Below are 25000 nucleotides of genomic sequence, written 5' to 3' on the forward strand. Positions count from 1 at the left end.
TCTAGATATCGATGAACTATTACACACCAATGTAATATCAAGCAAAATGCTAATAAACTTGGCTTCTGTAAGTATCAATTTACACATGAATGGGCTCAGTTACTGAATAATTACAGAAATGTTATCCCCCGTGTATACTTGCATCACATACAATGTCTTCCTGGTAAATGATGGGGGTAGTTTCTAAAGAAACTGCGGTGTTGCGTCGGTGGGGAAGTAGTATAAAAAAATTTGGTTTTATCAATGGAGTTGATAATGTAAATTGGCCATCGTACAGAGATTCTAAAAGCTGACGTTTCGAGTGTTAGCCCTTTGTGAGAGCGAAGGGCTAACGCTGGAAACGCTCGAAACGTCAGATTTTAGAATCTCTGTACGGTGGCCAATTTATAGTGTCAACTCCGTTGATGAAACCAAATTTTTGTATCTTCCTAGTAAAGGCTACAATTGGAAGGAGTATAGACATTTTCGTCCTGTAGAAAGGCGCACGGTTTATAACAATAATTAACTTTATTCAAGTGTTAAGTGTTCTAGCGTTGGGGCACTAACTCGAGGGACACTGTACATTGAAGTCAACTCAAATGTTGGTTTTTGAGGAGAGGGAAAAACCAGTGTAACCGGAGAAAAACCTCTCGGAGCAGAGAAGAGAACCGACAAATTCAGCCATGCAAGCACGACGGTCTCACCACTTCGCCAACCCTGCTCCTCTAAAGAAACCTTTATCACCTGCAATCCCATGAATCGATACCGTGTTCTTACCCCAATTTTAGTCTTAGATTAGATTTGTTGTCGTTATCAATAACGCCAGCGTACATTAAAATCATTAATGGTGGGACGTGCTTTTTGTACGCGCTGGGGTTGGCAAGCAATTGAATTCGTTATCCGCTGTTTGCTCACTTTAAAGATGAAGATAACAAAATGAGCGCTCGAGCACATTACTTCTTTAAGTTTGGATTAAAACCGAGGGCTTTAGTTTCGGTAACCAAAAAGTGAAATTTAGTTTCTGTGACACTGCTGGTTGATAAAAAGAATAATTTTCCCTCTGCACCGGGCACAGTAGTGAAATCACTTTTCCTTTTTTTTACTTGGGCCCTGTTCTGTTTCGTTTAAGGGCAGTAAAGGTTCTCTTTGCAGGCAAAACAAACCAATTCATAAAACCCCAACAAAAAGAGATTACGACGTGCAATAAAGGTGCAAAATATGCAAGCAAGATACAAAGCGCCAGTCGGATGGCTGTTTTGTCTTGTGATTAGCCTGTTAGTCGGCTCACGTGGTTGGGGTGTCGCGCAAGTAAATAGGGAGTTTAAGATCTGCGACGCGGCGGTAACGAAAACGTCATTTAAAATTGCAAGTTCAGGTTCATTAATCGTTTTCGTCGTTATGTCGGCTTGTCTATCTTCTAAAAACTAGTGTAACCTTCCAGGAATTGAATTAGGAGGTGCGGTATTGAATTCAAATTCGCTGCCTTTTGTTCACGTTCTCCGTAAAACTTGAGAATTGGTCATTTCACGTCGTAGATTTGCCGAAAACGTGAAAGAAATGTACAAAAACTAAAAATGCACGTGCAGAGCGTGTTTTTGCTCATTAATTATGCAAAATTTGTGACGTTTTCGTTGCCGTCGCGTCGTAGATCTTAAACTCCCTAATAAATTTGGCAGCGGAGCGCCATTGCCCCCTTTTCGCGCTGGCGGCCCCGCCCACTCTTTCAATACCTCTAACAAGTTGGTCTGTTCGCACGCTGTCTAGCCATTCCAAATTCTCAAAAAATCTTTGACGTTGGAATGCCGTTCATTAGAAGGTAATTATATTCTGTTCCCTTTCTGAAAAGTAAACAATGCTCTTCCCAGTGACGATATTTGAAAAGTAAATTTTACTTCGCGATGTAAACAAAGACGTCACCAAAGATTCGTGCCGGTCCTTTCACTTAAAGCAATCCTGCCTTTTCCTGAAACTTACGATTGTACTGATTGCACAATCGAGTAGGTGGGGTAACATCTTATCGGGTTCAGCGATACCGAAACAATGCAACATAATATTGATTTTATTTCCAGTTTTCCACCCACATCTCTTTCTCAAAACTTGGAAATATGTGTTGCGCAACGTTCAAAATACTTACTCCGCAGATAATAATTGTTCTAGTGTATGAAGAGTGGTCGACAAAACCTTAAACAACCGGTAACCTTCGTTCGAACGAACACCAAGGGCTAATTGAAAAAATAAAGGCTCCAAACTTCAGCGCACAACTTGTATTTCTCAGACTCACGGTTTAATTCACAGTGTAATAAAACCAGTTTTTTTCAAGTTTTACTCCGATCCACATCGACACTATACATTATACACTATACATTATTCGCAACGGCTAGGGTGGCATACGCCCCTGTAACGAGGGCGCTCCGTCTCAGTCGATCGTCGGCCTTCAACGAAGATCCAGTAAGCATTCAAACAACTGAAAATTCTACACCTTGGAATTCACGGGAAATTAAAACAAGCCAAAGTAGGGGAATAAAAAAGTGTTTGAATCTGTTAGGAACAATATTTTTTCTCTCAAGTACATTCATTCTAATCTGGCTCAACCTTTCCATTATTCTCAATATCTTGATTCCGGTACGCCATAATTATTGACCCGTTGTCTTTGTAACACTTACAAGTGATCCGAAAGCCACTGGATTGATCAAAGCTTTAATTTAATTCGGAAAAAAACGGGATCTTTTACGTTCTGGTTAACACTGAGGCACCCAATTAATTTCCTTTAATTTCGACGGCGAGAAGATGAGAACCAGTTTTCCGACATTTTCAGATTCAAATCTTTGCTAAATTTGCCTCCCGCGACGAAAAGAAATTATATTGACACGAGCGATAACCTTGAGGTCTCGTTTTGTCCATTTAAATTTCATAATTCCTTTAAATTACTTTTCAAATGGCCTTTCGCTATGAACAATAAAAACACGATTCATAGGAAAAAGGCCAAAAAATAACCATTGTTTTCTTGGAGATCTAATGCAGAGGGCAATAAAATGGACTCCGTGAGTCTAATTTTTCAGTCTGCAGTTTATTGTTTGAAAATTTAAAGTTAAGACGACTTTGTTTTAAACTAGCACCTCCAAAGACAGGCCAGAGCCTTTCAAGGGATAATTATAAAGTTGATTCGTGCATTTTGGACTAATATATTCTTTTAGCGGAAGTTCAGTTTGATTACATGCGAGGAATAAAGAAAAAGCAAATAGATTTTGACAGGAAATTTGAAACCGATGGTACATTTTAATGAATTACTTTTGTCAAGCTCAGTATAATTGCCTTAAATCCCTATGTCATATTTAAACTGCGGTAAGGGGCTGGCAGCTAAATTTGATGCAAAGCTGGCTCGCAGAAGACGTTTCCCAACACAAGACAACCAAATTTAAGGTAAAGTAAATCGTGACATTTTCTTCTTTGTTCCATCTTTAGTGATTTCTGAGTTTAAAAGCACAGTGAAAATACAATGCTTATAAATGAAAAATGAGTTGGACAACCGTGTAGTCGGGGTAGGGATTTTTTCTAAAATATCGGAACTTTGATTTGATGTGAAAACGATTCCCCCTCCCTCAAAAAAAAGAGAGGAACAGGAACAAAAGAACAAAACAACGTTATACAGCCATCCACTACAAAGCTTCTTCATTGATTAATTGTGACCAGTGTACGTGGGTGTTCAGTTAGAATTCACTTCGATTTTCTTTAAGACATATTGCGCAGAAACTGACTCCGTTTGAAAATTATATCTCCAAACGTTTTGGCTCAGAATGTTTCTTCCACATTTTTCATAGCCGAGATTTCGAGATTGGCAATGCATGTTTAGAGAATCACCTTTTGTTTGCAGTTTCAGCGTGATACATGTACACGGAATATACATTGCGCCTCGCTTACTTGTTCACAGGGTTGGTTAAAAGTCTTCAGTGTTTGAAAGACTTGAAAGACTGGACTGGGCTACCTTCATAAAATTTGTAGATGATAATTTTTTACTTAGTGTTTTCCTCTTTACAAATTGTGCTAAAATTGAGTTTTTTTAGTAACAACAATAAAAGCAAGGTGACACACGCTGACACCAAATCTGTGTGGCCAACTCATCACGCATGCGCACAACCGCATGCGCACAACCGGTCCACAACCGGGTGAAATGGTTGTGCGCATGCGTGATGTGTTGGCCAACGGGGTTGGTGTTAGCGTGTGTCACCTTGCTTTTATTGTAGTATTTTAGTGTACGTATCAGTAAAATATCAAAGGGTCAATTTCAAGCAGGCGCAGACTGCATCGTACAGTTCTTTGTCCCCTTAGTATGATGTAACGTAGACGGAATGGATAAGTGTATGAATAAACCGACAAGATGATACGAAACATTTTAAGAAGATGTGTTGAGATACATAAGACAGAGTTTGAGGGAAGGTATAGGTCTTTTGTATCCGTTTTGGGGAGGTTGATAGCTGCTTTAAACTATAGGTAGAGTGCACGATCAACTTACAGATAAAACGAGGGTCACCAATTTAACCTGGTAAAAAACGAATTCAACCTGAGAACGGATTTGACCTACAACATATATACCTCTGTTGTTGCTGAAAGAAACATAAGCTACCTATAACATCCCCAAAACAATCTTTTTTCCATTAATGATCATTTCTTTTCAACTCGGCGGCATTTAACTTGAATTTGACAACATCCGGATATGGTTTAAACAATCGTAAATTTTGAGTCCCTGCAGTTGATTGCATGGTGAAACGTAACTGAGACCCCTAAGGCTATAAGGGGAGGATAAAAATGAATTTTATCATTTTGAGTTTTCTGTTCATGTGATGGTGAAATGGATTGCTAATGATACAAACATTTATTGCGCCTTTCAATAATATGCGGACTCTTAAATTCAAAGGTTAACCGACAAATGCGTTTTTCGCTACCGTCAATCAAATGTTCGACGGCTCCTCCAAGCTTCCGACTTTGTTGACTGAAGTGGGCTTAACGATGTGATTTGATTATTACGCACTCGACCGTAGTCGGAAGCTCGGAGGAGCCGCCGAACATTTGATTGACGGTAGCGAAAAACGCATTTGTCGGTTGACCTTTGAATTTAAGAGTCCGCATGTTATTGAAAGGCGCAGTAAAGAGATTCTCAACAAGAGCTCGTTTCTCGAAAGGGCCCGAACTATTCGGGCCTTTTAGGTGTAACAATGCCTTCTGTAGCGCAAGAACGAAGAGAGTTTAAGTCAAAAACTTCACAAACATTTTCCTTTTTGATATCTTGAAAACAGAAAAACCAGCTTTTTAAAACAAGCAAAGGGAAGAATAAACGGGCCCCAGGCCCCTCGACCGCCGAATCGTTCAATACAGCTAAAGATTTTCACTGGAGACATTTTTGTCCGCGCGCTTTCATAATGCAAGCTCATTTAATCTTTACAACGGGTGATTTAACTAAAGTTAACCCTTGGTGACGTTTATAAAACAAGCCTATTAATCACTTTGCTTGAATTGACAAAAAATTAGATTGTTTCTAGCAAAATGTTGCGTATAATCATTGCCGTTCACACATGAGAAATTGCCAGAACACACTGTCGACGACCGGTGACTCAGTTGGTTGAGGACTGTCTTGCGGGAGATCGCGGGTTCAATGTAAACCCCGGTCGGATCGACACTCAGGGTCATTAATTAAAGGAAATTTATTGCCCGGAGGAAATAACTATAAACAATTATTCTACGAGGGCGCGCTGGATATGAAGTGATAGATAACCAACGAGGCGCTTAACGCCGATCGCGTTGGTTATAATCATTTTATATGTAGCACAAGTAGAATAATTGTTTTATTTAAAACTTCAGGATCAACAACTTTTCCACTAAAGCATCGATTTCTGCCTCGGTCAATTCCGGTCCAAAAAGGCTTTTGTCGGCCATTTATTTCTCGGCAGAGCTGCAAAAATGTTTTCAGCTCGCTTTATTGCTGACGCGTTCCTTAAACATATTAGGTACAGCAGGTATATGAACTGATAGCCTGTGTCCGGTGAGCCAATGAAAATGCTGGAAATCAGTTTTTAATGTATGGATTTATGCTGAGTGTGACATGCTTAGTTAGTGATTTCCCATGTTGTAGTTGAGGCATTCCTGCCATCCGGGAATTTTTCTAGATCTTTCATTATGTGCACAAGCTAGGCGTAGGGCTGCTTTCACTTCCTGATTCAAGAAAGTCAAGATCATTTTTCCCTTCCATCTCGCTATTCGTAGTTTCCTGTAGATGGCGGGTGTGCCCTCACCTTTGCTGGGAGATAAAGATCGTTTCTTCTATATTTGGTATTTCTAGCCCATCAGGGCTCAGGCAAAAAGATCCCAAACAGAGAAAGTATTTTTTGTGTCCCAGCAAACGAAGCACGCCCAAAGCAACGCCCCGCCAACACTGATTAGACTTTGTATGTGGTTCACATGTGGAGTATGAAGCATGAAAATAACTGAGGAGAAATTGCTACCTTCAGTAATTTCATCTGCAAATGGTTAGACTTGAGAAATTGCCAGAATACACTGTCGACGACCGGACGTCGGACTCATGAAGTTGGTTGAGGCTGACGGTCGTGCTGGAGATCTGGGTTTCACTTTGAACCTCGGAAGGACCTACAATCAGACCTATAAAAAATAACTGAGGAGAAAGTGCTGCCTTTGTAATTTCATCTGCAAGTGGTTAGACTTTCAAGTCTTCTCGGATAAGGACTATAAACCGTGGGCCTTCCTCCAGGTTAATCATGCAACACTACATGTGGTAGCTTAATTAAGGATACCACACACTGTTCGTGAAGAGTATGGGAGAGGCCCCGGTATTCTTGGTTTGCATCCACGTGATCACACGGCCATGTTGGTGTACAAAACAATAGAAAATGGCCCCACACGTTTTGCATAATAATAGAGTCAAATTCCCAAAAGACATGTCACTGCATTGTTCTGTATTCCAACATGGCCGCCGTGACGTCAAATGAAAACCCCCAATTGGTGGTTTTCACTCACGTGATCAACAGCCATGTTTTTCAACGAAAACAAAAGGAAGCGTTTGCATAATAATAGAGTTAAATTCCCGGAGGATTTGGTCGGGGCACCAACATGGCCGCCTTTTCTTTGTTTAGGGCACCAACATGGCGATCGTGACGTCATGTGAAAACCGAGAATTGGGGGTCTATCTCTCAGAGAATTATAAACCGACATGAAACTGATCTGATATATAATATTTGCCGTGTACAGATCCATTACAATTATCTTACACTTTCTCTGACGCCCACACAGTGACTTTTACGAAATTAAACCTGTGCAAAAATTTGCACAAAAAGGAAAAAGAAACCACGGCTGTCTCTTTCTCAGTCATTTGTCCACACAAAATTAATCAACGTATTTGAGTTACAACGGTTGGATTAGGTTCCAAAGACTAAGTGCTAGAAGTTGACCAATGGGCGCCTGTCAAACGCAAATGAGCATTTATATGTTATCACCTGTATCTTAGAATTTACAAAAACAATTAGTTAGAATTATCATATTTCTGTTTTGGTCTCAGAGGTTTTCATTTTCAAGAATATCTGCACTTTGCGAAGAAGCATACCTCCAAGCCGCTCCGGAATGAACATGTCCATAGCAAACGGTGAGACTAATATTTGTTCATGTGTTGTTTTGTATCTGTCTCAAAGCTGAAACTACAGTTAACGTTTGCACATGATTGTGTTTCATGTGCTATCCAGGTTTCATCGATTTTGTCGAAACCGATTTCATCGAAATCTTGGTCCACATACAAATTGGCTGAAATTTGTAATGTAAAGATGACGTGACTGAGCCTTGAGTGCTGTCAACGACGAAGCTGAGAGACCATTTGTGAATCATTTATTATTACTCTTCATCTAGTTTGTAATTTCCTCTTATGACGTTCTTATGGTCCTCTTGTTTTAAGTACATTTTTTTCAAGAACCATTTCCATGGAAGACAACACATTTTGTTTTTTGCATGTCTCGTAGGGATCAAGACCTGAACATATTTGATAAATTAAATAGACAAAAATCTGAATAAGCTTAAATTTATATCGAAAAATAGATATCAATCATGGAGTAAACACTCTTATTTATTGAAAATAAACGTGCATGAAAGCGGCTACGCCGTCTATATTGTTAATTTACATTTTTTTTTTTTTTTGTAAGCCTTCTCTTTATTACAATTACGCTTTTGGAGAATCTCAGTCAAAATGAGTCATAAACCAGTTTTCTTAAGGAAGGGTTATCGAAAAAAACAAAAAGACTTTTCGAGCAGGTGTCGTTAAAAAGGGTCGTCAAAATCATAGTTGATGGAGGGGAATGGTTGCGAAACCCGACAAATTTCTTTGTTGTAGGTTTTTGTTTTAATTTTGGCCTTGACTGTTCACAAAACACAATAGTTGTTTACTCCGTGCTGAGGAACTAACCAATAGAAACATGTTGGTTACGTAATTCATGCATAGTGTATGAGCGCAAAACAAAAGATTGTTGCATGGTCGTGGACTTTCCAACCTAAATCTTGGCATCTTTGTTTGCTCCTCTGATGTTTGCCGGTACTCATTTACTCTTACTCGGTAATCTGCACCACTCATTTTAAAACTACAAACAAGCGAAGTGAAGCCGTTCTTGATTTAAAACTATTTTCAACATTTTTTGCATGCTGCACGCAATTTTCCGAAATGAACGCATTTTCTAAGCAGTCAGTGCTCTATTCTTTTCGTTTATTTTTCCATCGGAAGCATACGTAAACCTTTGGCTGAAATTTGCTTATAGGGAAGATATCGTTGACGTCACCTATTGTCATTAATGTGCCAACCAGAGCCTCTCTGACTGTCGAAACAAAAGGTCCTTTGCTCCTGTGGTTGACAAATTTGAATAACAAAAGTAATGTTTGTAAACTGGTATCTTCCCTATAGCCACCGCTGTCAAAAAACGTTTTGGAAAGGGGAAAATAAAACACTGCGATTCAAATTAATAACGTAACTCATATCATGATTACTTTATAGAATAACCAAGGCAAAGTTATTCTCACATTTTGATTGGTTCTTGCCTATGATCTATTAGAGGACAGACGCACGATTGACGTCACCATCGGCTTTTACGCGAATAAAGTTTGGTTATTTATTATATAAAACAAATAGATTCCATGTTGCCGTGCGTCTGTTCAAAATGTGGTAAGAACATCAGTGACACACTCGGCGATCGCCTTTTGTGCCATGTTTTTGCTCTTACCACATCATGTTTTAACGCCATCTGTGATCTATTACTGAACAGACGCACGGCAACATGGAATCTATTTGTTAAATATATTTCTCTTTTTCAGATTCCACAAACTCCACTGATCTGCTGTATTCCTTATCCCACTCTCCATCGACAACGCATCAAGTTATCCTAATCCTTACTTATTCCTTGATGTTCTTGCTCTCTTTGAGCGGAAACACTATGACCGTGTGCGTCGTGGCATCGAGACCTTACATGAGATCGATTACGAACCGTTTAATCGCCAACATGGCCGTCGCAGATCTCATCATGACGTTCAGCGTCATGCCTTACTCGGTCGTATTCATGTATGTGAAAACCCGCTGGTTCGGTGGCATTCTGGGTATGATTACGTGTAAACTTTTACACTTCTCCATCGCCTTGTCCGTCGCGGCTTCCGTTTTAACGCTTGTCGTGATCGCTTTGGACCGCTTTTTTGCTGTGGTGTTCCCTTTCAAGCGTTCAAGGGTAATTCCAAAGATCACGAAGACGACCACTATTATCTGGGTTCTGTCTGTCCTGTCCACGTCTCCCTATCTATATTTTTTCAACTCTCTTCAAGAACCGAACGACAATTACTATTGCTTCATGGGGGAACCTTCTGCCAACACTGCCAAAGCTACGCGCGCATTATTTTTGTTCATCTTCATTTTCCTCTATGCAGCTCCGCTGTGCATCGTTGCCACCTTCTACAGCCTCATCTCTTTCAAGCTGTGGTTTCGACAAATTCCTGGCAATCCCACTGCTGCAAACCGCAGAAATGCCGAGCTCAGCAAGCGACGAACCATCAAGATGCTTATGGTCATCGTTATTGTTTTTGCATTGTGCTGGCTCCCTTCGCATCTGATGCATTTCTTCACGTTTTTTGATAAAGAAACATACGACAAAATTCCGCTGTTTTGGTTTTTATTTGCGTATGGTGTTTCTCACGCCAACTCAGCCATTAACCCCTACTTGTATATCGCACTGAACACGAAGTTTCGCCGTGCCTTTCTAGAGCTTGTCAAAAGTTGTTTCAGCCCGGCTGGGAACTTTTTAAGGTCCCAGTTCAGTAATACAATGTCGAAAACCCCCGCGGTCCAAGCAACGAGCCTAGAGAAGGACCCATCCCGAGTTGGAAGGAGACGAGAGTATGACCTGTCAAGATCGGATACTACGGAGGACAATCATCGTATGCGGCAGGTAAATCTCCTAGGAGTAAAAAAGACGGCGGAGATAAAACAAGACGACTTCCCAATGATGTGACTGCTAAATGAAAGTGTGCACTCATGTTTTCCTCACGTGATCGGTAACCCTCGTTTTTTCATCGAAACAAAAGGAAACGTTTGCATGATAATAGAGTTCAATTCCCGGGGAATTAGTTGGGTACATCAACATGGCCCCCATTCCATTGTCTGGGAACACCAAGATGGCCGCCCTGACGACCCGTTCGTAAATATGTATGACGAAGATAATTTTTAAAATATTCAGAAAAAGCAAAGATCTTTTCCATTTATCTAAGGTTTTCTTTGTCTGCTTTGCGATATTTAAGTTCTCTGGGGTCATAGGTAGTATAAGCCTTTGACCAAGGACCTCTATGCGAAAATTGTTGGTATTTTTCAAGAATCGATAAAAGAAAAGTTTACAACTCTGCAGCAAATTCGTTCCCAACGGCAGAAATAAGTTTATCTGTAAATCTCTTATGCAAAAAGACACGTGTTCCCGTTGCGTTTTATCTTTGCACAAGCCAAGTAAACATGACAATGTACTTTACGGAGCCGCAAAAGTAGAGACATATATATTATATTATATAAATACACCTGTCAACAAATTTGAATTCCTCACAATCACCGATAGCAGGAAAGCCGACATTTCGTCATGTGAAAGAGGAATAACCAATAAATCATCAGACAGATTTGTTTTAGGTCGTATTTTAGTTAAAAAGGAAATATAACATCACGTTCGGAAAAGTCGTGGATCGAGGACACCATACTGTATTGTTAGAAAAACGTGGGAAATTCCCTAGTTTTGCATTGCGTAACCATACTCGGCATACTTTCTTGCGTCATTGGCGCGGGCAGTAACGCGGGCTCATTGATAAAATGGAGGATTTTCATTGACGCCAAGCCTAATTCGTCAAGGAATGGCTATTTTCTCCTGAGCGAGTACGGTGACCCCTATTTTTAATTTCATATATTTGCTGAGAATGGTGCCTTCATGGGGTAATGGAAAGATCAGCAAAAAATTATGACCAGTTTTTTGGCAATTTCATAAAATTGCACAGAAGGAGCCATTACAAGTCGGACAGCCCACACTAAAGTTAAATCTATTTTGGAGTGTTAAGTACTCACAAAGGCATTCAAATAAGTTTTTCAAATAGTCGTATTCGTCAGCGTCGTAACATGGAAACGAGCGCGGTGACCCCCTTTTTTACTACATTTTTATCATCTCCTTGACATGTTACAACAGTGTGGGAAATTTTATTGGAAATACATAGCAAGGCAAGTCGTATTTCTATTTTTAATTGCCTTAAAGAAAACCTCCACTGAGACAAAAAATTAACTTTAAACCACAAAACATCGTGTCTACAATTAAAATTGTTCAATTTTTTTCCAATGAAAGCATTTATATTCATTAATGAATTTCGAAAACGCTTGTTTTGGCTTTGAAATATCCCGGGCGCTGCCATCTTGAATAATTGTGACGTGTCGTGGTTTCCCTGTTGTTCCAGAACAATCGCTCTTTGTGTCAGAACAACAGGGAAACCACGACACGTCACAATTATTCAAGATGGCGGCGACCGGGAATTTTGAAAGCCAAAACAAGCGTTTTTGAAATTCATGTTTCTGCGGATACAAACGCTTTTATAGGAAAAAGTTTGAACAAATTTTAATTGTTAACATTATGTTCTGTGGTTTGAAGTTATTTTGTTGTTTTAGTGGAGGTTCCTTTTAAAGGGACAATTCATGTTGGAAGTCCAAATTGGACTTACCCCTAATTACTTGGGTTTCTCGACATAGGTGTACTATAGAGGATCATTACTGCTGCTAAGGTTTAATTTTCAACTAATTTTGTTTTAAAATCTGTCGCCGACATCTTTTTTAGCCGAGTATAGAGGGTCTTGAGCAAGTGACGTAAAACCTAAATCAACGCAAATTCATAGTCTGATCAATGGAAGCAGCGCAATGAACCAATCCAAGTTTGAAGCAGTAATTAGTGTTTGCTTCTTATTGCCTAAAAAAGTTGCGAATTTACAATGGAAATTCAATCAATTAAATCCGGCCATTCAGGCCGTTTTCATTTGTTTTTCTTTTTATCTTTTTAGCGTCAAATGATTATCCTGGAAAAAAGTTATGATAATAGAAGAAAATAATGTAGTGTAGATTTGGTCGGGGGGTTGACACAAAAGAAACATACAAAAGCGGGCTGGAGCTAACAATACCTGGCTTAAAAATCAACATGGCGTCATTTGTACTGAAAATTGAAATTAATATCATTAATTGGCGAAAAAAAAAATTATAGTCGAAGCGCATTAAGTTACCAAGGTAGTTCATCGAAGGCACTGCACAAAAATGATCTGAAAGAAACAATTTCAAATGAAACAGGACCTGGATAAGAAAGATTCCCCACCTCCAGGAGACATGAAGTTGTCCTGATTCCAGCCTGTAGAGGTAAAAGCGCGTAAATCCAACGGCCGAACCACTTGACCGCGCCTTCTCTTAATTAAGTTTACAAAACCAGCTATCTCTCAGGTATTCGGCATGAGTAGCCGGAAAAATCAACCATAGGCAAAACATTACATGGTTGAGAACCGTTTGGAAATATTTCGGGTCCCCATTGCCTTCCAGCATAGGATTCGCCGGTGAGAGGAATGGGGCGGAGAAAAGTGTTTTTGTTCGCCGCTCCATTCCTCTCACCTGCGAAGCTGGCTCGCTATCGCTGGCTTCGCCTGCGAAAATAATTTAGTGAGCATGCTCGCAGGCTAGGTTTCCCAAAGACAAAATGTCACAATCTCTCAAGCAAATCCAAAGTAAATCTACGATCAGTGTGGCCTCCTCTTAAGTTATAGCTGCAGATTAAAGGGAAACAGTAAATATAGGTTTCACTTTGTAAACGTAGTGCTAAAGATGAAATAGAAGCAACCGAAGCCTTAGCTTGCGAACAGGCCCTTCGAAGCTTCTTTTGCTTGTTTGGGCTAATTTCTTAAAGTTCAGTCATCTGCGCATCTCAAGAAACTCGGGTTTTCTATGGGTGATGCTTACTAATACAGGGATATTTTTGCGCGGCTTAAAACTATGCGGAGAAAGTAGAACTAAGTAAGTGCTCTTGGTAACCAAAAAGAAAATTGGGGGTAACCGTGCATTTTTGAGATATTATTAAGCTTCAATTTGGAAAAGCCGCCATACACTGTTGAGTAATTATCTTTGAAAAATGCGCGTTTCTCCCAATTTTCTTTTTGGATTTGGACAACACTAGTCTTGTTAAGATCTGCATTTCCCGCATATCCATAAAGCGCTTAAAAATACCTTTGAACTAGTAGTCTCTATCCTTAAGAACGTCTCGAAAGTAACGCGGAATGGCGCGCTTGCAAACGTTATTCACCAGCTTCGAAAGCGCTCGCTCGCCTCGAAATCCAGTGCATGTTATCCAGGAGATTTTCTTCAGGTCCGAATTTCTCTCTAGCAATGATCAGCTACTACAGTACTATATATACTGTCTCGCCCGGTCCTTCACAATTATTGACAGAAAATGAAGATATAATTGGACATTTAAAATGAATTCAAATATTTGCTTTTTCAATGCAACCCACATTCTTGCATTTTCGCAACCTTCCTGGTCAGTGAGTATAAAGATTTAACCTTTCTGATCTTCACATTACTTTACGTACGCAATTTAAGTTGGCTAAATATCATGCATTGCTTAGGCAGATTCCAAACAAGCTTCCAAAATATTTAATAACTGATCAATCGAAGAAACTAAATGCTGTCACACTTGTTACATAAATCGAGCAAGAACGTGGAAGCAAACTCGTCCCTGATTGTCCATGTAGTCAGTCTTGCTTAAGTCTTCGCCGTACCAAAATCGCAAACGATCGAATTCTTTAAGGTACAGTGGGTGGGCGAAGTCGGCGAAGACAAGTTCATCAGAATATCTGAAAATTTAAATATAGACATAACCTTGGTGACTGACAAGTTGACTTTCAATGACCGACTTACGGACTCACTGCCTGAATTGACACTTCCTTTCTAGCTGAATAACCGACTGAACGATTAACAGTCACGAACCAGGTCAAGCATTCCCCCGACGATTTCAGCTCTGAAAAAGTCGAAACATGACCGTTGTAAACAACTCGATTTTTACGTTACAATCAAGTGTCAGTTAACAATTCAGGCGGTTAATGGGAACAGACGAGATAAGGTCGGTTCTATTAGATACACTAAGTAAATCAAAACTGTAATGGTTACATTTTCACCTGAATAACCGTATTTCATGCTCGAACTAGAAGGTGTCATAGTTTCACTTTTATCAATGAAGTCTTGAATGTGCACTTGACAAAGGAACTGTACATGTAGTGCTGCTTCGGTTGGGTTGATACAAAAACTTGGTTTTATCAAGCGAGTTATAAAGGCAAACTTAATTTAACCACCGTGACAAATCTTTGTGTGAGAAAACGAAACAAAACTTTGTAATGAACAGATAGATGTAGGACCACCCTGACAAACTTATTGACTTTTTGGCACTGATGGGAGTGATGACTGACATAGGAAGGTCTCCATTTGACAGAAGGGACCAGCCAGACCGGGCATTTGGAAGGAGTAACCATACAACACCTTTACTTTTTTAACGCATTTTGAGAAGGGTGATATATACTCCAAGTGAGCGAGTGTAAGAATTAATCAAGTGAAGCTATGATCCTCGCAGTTGATATATCAGGGGCGTAGCGTGAGATTCTGAAGGTGTACGCACTCGAAGAATGTTTCGAGCGCCAAAGGCGCTCCAAACTAGAGGCGTCTAGGGGCACGCTCCCCAAGACAATTTTCATGTTTAGGGTCTCGAAAATGTCATTTCCGACTATTTTCGAAGAACATTTTAATAAATAAATGCGAAAGAAAATGCAGTAGTTAGTTGATTATTTTACCTATCTGTCTCTGCAGCAAGCTACAACACAAACAGGGAGTTTACAGTACAAGCCAAGAGGAAGTCGTCGCAAACTCTGTTATAGAGTGTTTTTACTGACGTTTTCCACCGAAACAAAAGAAAAAGTTTGCATGATAATAGAGCTCAATTCCCGAAGGATTAGTTGGGTACACCAACGTAGCCGCCGTTCCTTTGTTTAGGGCCACTAACATGGCCGCCGTGCCGTCACGTGGAAACACTCTATAACATCATCATCATCATAGCAGAGCTCCGCTCGCGCCCAAGGTGCGCGCGCGCGGAGCACCATAGTTAAGAAAATATGGTAACCCATCGTTGCGAGAAAATTTTATAACATTTCCTTAAAAAATAACCGGGAACTGGTGGAATGGTGATAAGACTGACACTGTGTGGGGGCCTCGAAGGGTACGGTATTTTTTTGCTTTCGTCCACTGTTACGTTTCTTGTCGGCCTAGCCAAACGGGTCCGACATGTTAGTGCAACATCATCCAACATTGTTGCACTCGTTTGGCCACTATGTTGCAAGATGTTGGAAGTTCTTGAACGAAGTTTGATTTTCATGAAACATCGTGTTCAACATCATCCAACGTTTCTTTTGTTCTAAGGTGTGTGTGGTCATCACATTCAACAATGTTGCACGTGCGCGAGCGCTGCGGCTATCGGTATCCATGGTGATGGTTTATTCGTTGAATGTGTTTCGTGCGTTGCCACGTCAGTTCAAGCTGCAGAATGTTGAACGAGCAAAGTCTTGAATATTTGAGCGACGAAAGCTTGAGCAATCTCCCTTCGAACAGATAGCCCTTCTGGGGCATGGTGCCAATGTATCTACACAAGTCAAGACCCCGGGACGCTACTCTCTCTGCAGTGAAGCCCTGGGTCTTCTCAACGGTTCCTCACACCTGCATTGGTGCAAGACCTTTGGAAACCGCGCTTTTTCTAATGCAGTTCCCAGATTCTGGAACAGCCATCCTCTTGCTATCATCAGAGAGAGTGGCTCTATTGATAACTTTAAAAGAAACTTGAAAACGCCAACATGGCCAGAGTTTGTTTTTTAAGGATTCTGGGTAGATTCTGGTTCCAGACCCTTGAGTCCAAAATGCTGGATCCAACAGGTTGCATTCATTTGGCCACGCTGTTGAAAATTGTAGAACGACAGTGAGGTCCAGCAATGTTGAATGATGATGGATCCGTTTGGCCAGGCATGTATGGGTTAATGAAAAGATTCTGGAAATACTCTCACAAAGAGACACCAGTTTAATTCGAAATTTAAAAAAACTTGGCCCGATTTTATAATGACTTTAAAAGATTAATGCCTTCATGGAATAAGAATTCCCAGTTTTGAGCTGTACGCACGGGCGTACGTGCTTATATGGACGCTACGCCCCTGTATATGATCCATTTCATATATAATTTCATCGTTGTGAGAATTAAATAAACACAATGTTGTACTTGCATCCATTGGAGACTCGGACTTTTCTGCGAGTCTCCAACACATGCAATAACAACATTATGTTGATAAAGGGCGTTTTCCATTTACCAAGAAATTCCGGAAATTCCGGTTGGGATGTAAACGGAACACACGCTTTTGATTCGTTCCACTGGAAAATTTCCGGAATAAACGAAACTTCTGAAAAGGTAGTCCTGTTTTCCCGTTGGAAACTGTCCGATGGAAATGTGTGTTCCATTTACAACTTTTAAAAGGTCTTACCACTTCCAGGCTATTCACGGCCATATTTTTAAATTTTGGCGCGTAAAATCGCAATCACTGGGCGGCGAACGGACCTGAGTTAAATGGAACACGTTTTTCACCCGATGGAAATTTCCGCCGAAATTTCCGGATATTTTTTGTAAATAGAACTCGCTGGATTACCGACCTAACAAAGATTATTATCATATCTCTGTCTTTTGAACAGCAAAACATTTTCAAAAGAGTCCCAAAACGGGTTCAAATCAGTATGCACGGCTCATTCCCAATGTCTCCATTGCCGTTGTCCTCATCGACAAAGAGGCCGTGGGAACGAGCCTTGATAAGAATGGTGTAACTTTTATTACTTACATTGGGTCAACCAAAGGCAAGTAGTACCACATTCCATTCGCCTTGATGTATTGTGGAAGTGGAAAGATCACGTGATTGGATTCATCAGTAACAATGATATTGAGGGGATACGTTCGAGAATCACCGCATCCCCATTTGCTATTGTATGCCTCATTGTCAGAGCATCTGTGTGTCAAAGAACCGAAGAGTGCGAAAAGATTATATTGGTGCAGAAAAAGCAATAGCAAAATTGAGAGAAATCGTTTAGAAACTATCCTGGGAGGAGGAGGGGGGTGGGGGGGGGGGGAGACCACAGTCCTCCCTTTTAATTGTATTTTAAAACCGCAGCTCAAAAGAGGTTTTTGCAATCAACCGTACTTCTGACAATTTAGTGCATTAAGTGGTAAGTGGCTTTATTTTGAGAGAATAGTCACAGAGCTTTTCTTATTTCAAGCAAGCGTCTCCGCTAACGTCATATCTCGTTGCTGAGTTGAGGGGGGAGGGGGGAGGAATACCCTCTCGCAGCAATTCCTTTCGCCCTCCACGCCCCCTCTTTTTGCTATTTTTGGATTTAGGGGATAGAGTTAGAACCCAGGAACTTCTGACTGTGGCCCTTAAGAGAACGTGGGCGTCATCTGGGAAAGAAAAACAATTTGTTTCGCCGTCCCCTAGATGGATCTGAGTACTGTGAACAAAATTAAGTCAAGGACCTACCCTCCGTGCGCAATTCATTTGTGCTCATAGGCTTGTGAGCAGCCGCATCAAGGTACTTTCTCGATGGAGTAAGAGAGAGGACCCTGGGGACGAGGTTGATTTTTTAAAGCCTGATTCTTATTAGTGACGCAAGCATAGGCATAAGCAATTTAGGCAAACTCACTACCGTCTTTATCGTGTGTACCTTTTGTGATATAATTAGGCCAAAGTACATAAATTATGATACAATAATACATTATGCAAAATACACTAAATATTACAGACATACATTATCCCAGCTTGCTTACCTGATTTGTCCAGAATGGAATTTTAATTTTAAAGCTGCAACCAGCTTACTCTCTTGATAGTACATCATGTTACCGTACCCATTATCCCTTGGTGTCACGCAGACTGGAATTGTGCTTATTTGTTTCCAGCCTCCAGCAGATGTATCTATAAGCAACTAATTTGGCTCAGGACTCTCAATAATTGTTTACAAAACAAGGGACACAAAATGAACATACAATAGTATCAACAAAACAATGAACCCTAAACCTAAACGCAATAGCAGTGTGTCCTATATCGATTCAACCTTTGGATCAGATGTTGTAAAGACTTGCATATTATCTGCTAAAATAACCGAGAGCCAGAAGTGATGAAGGATCTTAAGTTTAACTTATAAGCGGTCTAAAAATATTCAAAAACTAAACAGAGCGAGGCGAATTAATTGAACGGTGAATGAACATATCATCTCTTAACAATGAATGAGCATTCAATTGAACTCTCATAGACGCTAGCTAACCCACTCATTTTTTCCTCAAATTGAATGTCAAATATTTCGTCAGAGTTAAATTACCATATGTGAAGTATTCAACTTACTGAAAGCCTAACCGAATAGACCACAAATAACAGACTTTTTATCCAGAAAACAAATCTCGGTTATTTTTTGCCATGAACTCTCATAGACGCTAGCTAACCCACTCATTGTTTCCTCAAATTGAATGTCACATATTTCGTCAGAGTTAAATTACCATATGTGAAGTATTCAACTTACTGAAAGCCTAACCGAATAGACTACAAATAACAGACTTAACAACAAATCTCGGTTATTTTTTGCCATGAGAAAATTAAACTGAGAACAACAAAGATTCACTCTTTTTCATGCTGACTCGGGTATTCCCCGAACAAGTTTCCCGGATAGTTTGATTGAACAAGACTGACTTCTTCTGAGATCAACTCTCAGAGTGTTAATATTCCCGTTTTGCGTTCAAAGTGCACAGCTGGATGAACAATCGATGGCAGTCCAGCGACTTTTTTTTCAAAATCTCTCACGTGTATAATTAAAATAAATAGATAAGAACAAAATCGGACCCTTCCCCCTTTTTTTCCTGCAAGAACTTTATCAATGACTGTAAAGTAACAAAATCGCTTTGTTCTGTCCTTTTTTGTCTAAAAGTAATTGCTTCCTCGGTATTGTCACTACAAATTGTTTGCTCAGTAAGCAATTATTGTAATACTATGTTTGAAGATTTTTCCTGAACGGTATAGAGTAGCCATGACAGATACTGGAGAGAATTCTGTAAATTCACAACGACTATCCCTTAAAAATATTTTTAACTTATGGCCAAGACATTGAAAACCAGCTGAACGCTTTTGACTGCATGAAGATTTCCGACTAATCTTCCATATCAAATACACTTCGTGTCGCACGTAGAAATCTAAAACGGTTTAAGGCAGTGGTTGACTGCGTCAACTAATTTGTTTTTCTCATTGACCACCCCTGTAAGATAACAACTCTTCTGTCAGCCCTTGTTTCTTATGAGCCTTGTGTATGTTTGACGTATTCCATCTTTACACTTGGATTCAGTTGTTCGAATTGTTCATTGGGCAATTTATCAAAAACACTATATTCAGAATGGATAAGTCAATTTAAGCCGTCAGCTGCCGTCATTGCTCTCCTCCAACGAATTATTTAACCAGAAGATACCGTTGTGCCCTTTTTGCATGAAATAAGTCTGTATTTTGTGCATGAAGATTATCCCTGCATTTGAATGTAATTTTCTAGGAAACTACACCTTTTTTACACTAAACCTCGTCTTAGCTCATAAGTCCTGTCCTCCTCAAAAACTCTGAAGATATTGGAAATCTCATGTTATAAATTAACTTACTTTGGGCAAAAGAACGTCCAACAGAAGTCAGCAAAAATATTTGAAAGATCATTTTCAGAGTTACTTTTCCTCGAAGTGGCCCTTATAAGTGATGCTTCTTTTAACCCGACTTTGACCTATGTAACTAAGAAACGCCGGGTGTACGAAATTTATAAGAGAGCTAAACGCTGAACAAAAAAGCCAGGAAAAACAAACAAAACATGAAGTTTACCGTGGGAAAACAGGAAGCAATCACATGTTTGATTTTAGTGTGGAAAACTTTTTAAAAAATACATTAAAAAGGCAATTTAGCCTCCTTATTGTTTACATGCAACAAGGCGCTCGTCACAGGTCTTTCCCGAGTCTCTCATACTCCAACATCAACATTACTGAGAGCGAGCCGTTTCAATCGAGGGTCGTAAAACCAAAACCAAAGTAATTTCTTTGGCCAATCAAAAAGGATGGAGACAATCCAGTAAACCAATCAAAACTCGAAGTAATTACACGTGACCGACATAAAGCGCGGGAAAATGTTCACGAGTGAGCCATGATTGGTTTCGGTATCACTTCTCATTGGTTGAAAAAGTGGCGCGAGAACTTTGAACCAATCACTGAGTGAAGTAATGCAAAACCATAGCAATTTGCTAATTACTTTCGACACTCAATTGAAAACCATTCTAACTCTCAGTATGGGTTTTTTTATTTTTAGGGCCAATGAAACTAGAGCAATAGCAAATGTTAAGAATCCCAACTGATTGGAAGCAAACTAGCCGGCTATTTAGTACAAGTACAGGAGAGAAGATGAACGAAGGACTGCCAGGATCAAATTGAAAGAGAGCTCAGAATGGATCTTGAACCAGGGATCTCCGGTTCTCGAGGCAAGCGCCTTAACCCCTGGGCTGAACTCAGTGTGCATCTTCCTCCTTCTAAGGCTGAGATAGGACTGAACTGATCCAGCCCTATTTTAGGTAAGAGTTATCATGACCAGATTATAAATAACAAAAATTATCATCAGCATTATCATCATCACCATCATAATTATTATTATCATTATTCTGTAATTCTTTCCAGTTCTCTGATGTTGTTCTGGATCTTCTCAATCATGTCTCAGCAGCTTCCCGCATCTTATTAACACAACGCTTTCCGCAATATGTGAGCAGTGCCTAGGATGGCTGACAACTGTGCGCTTCCAAAGATGTCAAGTAGATATCACCTTCTATACCAGGTCTTTGAATTTTTCGAGATAGTTCCAAGTTCACCCATCAATCACGATGGGTATCGGTACCACTTTCGGGGCTCTGTAGAATTTTTTTAATTTCGAAAGCTACAATCTCGGACAAAACTGTTGAGACAGTAACATAACTTCGCCGTCATTTTTAAACATCCCTACTTACTCTCCCCTTCCACTCCCCTCCCCCCCTCAGTCAATGTTGCTGAGTATCGTCATATGTTCTACAGTATATTTGTGGCCAAGATAAATCAACATTGAGGTTGGGGGGGAGGGGAAAGGGCAGGTTGCAAGGGGTACATGTGGATAACTTGTTGGAGTACCCAAAATGTTCGTTTGTCTCAACAGGTTTTGTCCGAGATTGTAGGTCATGCATGATACGTATACCTTTCCACCTTCTACTAATCAGTAGTAATGATGTTCCGTTCTGCTCGTACGGCTCTGTCGATCACTGCCCTCTCCTGTGTGTCTTTGAGCACTACAGAAATATCTGTGCTCCAGCTTCTCGTCAGTGCAGAAACTCCTGTCCCAAGTTATCCTCACTTGTCCATGCTCTGCAAGTGGCAAGGGTTGATGGTCATACCACTTGTCGGTGCACTCTATCCCATATACTTTCTGCATATACCCACAGCTGTATAAGGGGCGGATCTAGGGTGAGGGTGCAGGTGGTGCGCACTCCCTCTTCCTTCCTTGCCAAATACAGTCTCGCCAGATTACGTCTGGTGTGTATGCAGCCCTCCATTGCCAAGATCTTTCTAATTTTCTATCCATACTGACCACCTCTTCCACTGTCCAATACACAATACACTGTACCTGCATTGTAGCGTACTACACATACAGCCTAAGTATTGATGCCACTAACAAGATTAACTCTTGTGGTATACTCCCATGTTATATTGCCTTTCATTTTGGTGTTGAGAGTCTGGTCCAACTGCAAAATTCCAAGGCATTGGTAGCGGTTCTTTTCCTCGACTTCTCCTATGTGCTGGTCGTCCGGTATGTCTTGATTCCACTAATTCCCACTTCTCTTCCTCTTCTTCCAGGTGATCTGGTGATATTGCTTGATAAATAAAAAATTGTCCTGCTTTTTTTTTTTTTTGTCATCAGTGAACAGGAAGGACGGTCAATCTTCCTCTAAGGAACACAAATGTATATTTTAACAATACTTAAATCTTTTCTAGAAATAAGGTGATAAAGGCTTTGTTTACTCCAGGTTTTATTGAATTCGTTGATGATACAATATGTTGGCGCCAACAATTTTGAGAAAGTAGAGAATTGTATGACTGACGCATCCTCAATAAACTTTCATATGGAAACTCGGGCTAGTTTTGTCAGGATTTGAGGTTTTTGGAAATATCTCGCTTGTCGTAGCTTTTTTCGGGACAACCGCCTTAAAGCCATAACGCGTTTATATAGGACGATTGTGCTTGTACTTCATTGGCGCTGAGGCCACAAAACCATACACATATTTTATTCATTTACTTCTTCCTGGATGATTATTTAAAACCAGTTACAAGAAACCTTAAAAATGATTATGGAATGCCCGAAATTTCTTATAAATTTTAATGAAAGTTAAAAAATTAGGAAGTTCGCCCGGGTTTCAGTCATTCAGATGAGGGACATTAACACTCTTGTGCTTCTCAGGTTGCCTCGTTCATGCCTAAAAATAATTATAAGTAATTGTTTCATTCCACGAACGGGAAAGTCCTCCGATTCCCATTAATAAATTTTTTAGTAAGTGTCGGGCTACCCAGTCCTATCAGAAAAATACAGTGTTATACAGCATGTAGCATTTTAACCTTTCAAAAATTGCTCCAATTGTATGGGTAGTTCTTGGAATTCATTCACAGAAAGGCCAGAGAGAAACTTCACTCGTAAACCACTTCTGTCTCCAAGAGACCAGAAACGCACGGTTCTTACGTTAGGATTATGCCTGTAGATTCAACTGAAATGTCAATACCTTGTAAAAAAACAGCATCTTTTTCGGAATGGTACGTATCGGAGAGCCACAACATTTACGTATGCGCTGACGGAATGCTTGAACAAGAGAGAAAACGCAGTTCCTCTACCATTTCGCCAGAGCGTCATACCAGACGAGTCATCCCGGAAATTTCAGCCTGTGCGAACGCTTTCGGACGCGGTTGGCCCTTCGATGCTTATAGATACCGACCTTCCTCTCGGTACGGCAATGAGGGAGAGAAATGTCAATTAAAGTTAACGTAAGATTTCGATCACTTTAATGCTCTTCGAAAAAGTCATTGTATCTCTCTCTCATATGGTACGCACTGGAGTCACGGTCCAAATTTTCTAAAAATTGGAGAAAAAAGGTGAGGGCGTTACAAAAACTAAATTTGCGAAAATCTGGAATTTGCTGAAATTGTCCAAAGGATTACTACTAAAAATGTCCCTCGCCAAAAATCAGCGTGTCGGTGCAAATCAGTCACGAAGTAAGCGATCGGCATTTGCGCATATGACGTGTTAAAACAAAGGTACGCATGCACGTATGACATAATTCAAGATGGCACTGAAAAAGCAGACGAAGGAAAAATGAAAACTTTCTAAAGCTCATTCTATGCAGAGGATACCCAAGATTAGAAATTGCGTTCTCCTGATGTCGAACGAAATTAGTTTTACGTCATACTGCGTGATGACACCTTATTGGTCAGTTAGTGCGATAGTGCAATGCGCGGTCATAAAAACTTGACATGAATGCGTTCTAAAAAAATAGGTCCGCAATGTGTACTTGGGGTCTTATGCTTAGTTTAACTCCATTCAGCCCTTATAGAATTTGGTACTGCGGTCTCACTTTTACCATGCGTGATTGGTTGAAACTTTGCCATAACAATGCAGCAGTGAAATGGGTTCCTTAAGTATGCTTCAAATTTCAGGACCTGCTTAGAATTTTACATTGATGACTTGCCGCTAAACTTTCTCTAATTGCCATTTGCACAGTTTAGACAACTCTTGCTGTACGCTACATCATCTCTATCAGCTATTTACCAGTAACAGAAGCACTAGATTGGCTAAGAAACAAGCATGGCACTGTCATACATTCATATGATCTTATAAATGATCAAAAGAATGCTGAAATTCAACTAGAATTCTAAGATGAATCATCACTAAATGAGGTGTTCAATGAACAAGTACCCTCAGAGCTTGGTGCAAATCCCCAAACTACTGGAAATCACAGTCCATCAGCAATAACAATGTATAAACAGCCAAGAGAAATATCTGATGACCAATTACGTCGATCAGTTACATGTAGATCATTACATAATAAAAAATGCAACCCAAAGCTTACAACAGGGTGCTTTCATGGACTAGAAATAAAATGAAAACCTCAACAGCCTGAAGTCACAAAATGTTGAACCAGTTTATTTGTTTATAACTGGAGGTGGTGGTGCTGGGAAAAGCCGTTTTATTAAAATAATTTACCACACTGTAGTAAAAACCTATAGACATGCTCCAATGAATCCTGAGAATCCAACAGTGTTACTAG

The 25000-nt window shown here is 40.1% G+C and overlaps 2 protein-coding genes and 1 pseudogene across 3 annotated transcripts; 2 read left to right on the forward strand and 1 right to left on the reverse strand.

The window, feature by feature from the left end:
- LOC138044123 (methionine-R-sulfoxide reductase B1-A-like) overlaps positions 1-133 on the forward strand; it is an 8385-nt pseudogene extending 8252 nt beyond the window's left edge.
- A 3128-nt stretch (positions 134-3261) lies between these two features.
- LOC138044124 (RYamide receptor-like) lies at positions 3262-11244 on the forward strand. Its single transcript, XM_068890783.1, has 3 exons — positions 3262-3399; positions 7541-7624; positions 9328-11244. Exons 2-3 carry the CDS (start codon positions 7603-7605, stop codon positions 10506-10508), a joined length of 1203 nt encoding a protein of 400 aa, XP_068746884.1. The 5' UTR covers positions 3262-3399; positions 7541-7602; the 3' UTR covers positions 10509-11244.
- Positions 11245-14171: 2927 nt separating this feature from the next.
- LOC138044125 (uncharacterized) lies at positions 14172-20416 on the reverse strand. 2 transcript variants are annotated; one of them, XM_068890785.1, is made up of 5 exons: positions 20295-20414; positions 18435-18579; positions 17455-17619; positions 14528-14558; positions 14172-14394 (listed from the first exon to the last, which is right to left on the reverse strand). In XM_068890785.1, exons 1-5 carry the CDS (start codon positions 20344-20346, stop codon positions 14386-14388), a joined length of 402 nt encoding a protein of 133 aa, XP_068746886.1. In that variant the 5' UTR covers positions 20347-20414; the 3' UTR covers positions 14172-14385. The 2 variants fall into 2 exon arrangements, with proteins under 2 accessions (XP_068746886.1, XP_068746885.1); XM_068890784.1 differs by lacking the exon at positions 14528-14558 and having other exon boundaries at positions 20295-20416.
- Between the last annotated feature and the right edge of the window lie 4584 nt (positions 20417-25000).

The sequence above is a fragment of the Montipora capricornis genome, chromosome 3 (assembly GCF_036669925.1).
Source record: "Montipora capricornis isolate CH-2021 chromosome 3, ASM3666992v2, whole genome shotgun sequence".
NCBI lineage: Eukaryota > Metazoa > Cnidaria > Anthozoa > Scleractinia > Acroporidae > Montipora > Montipora capricornis.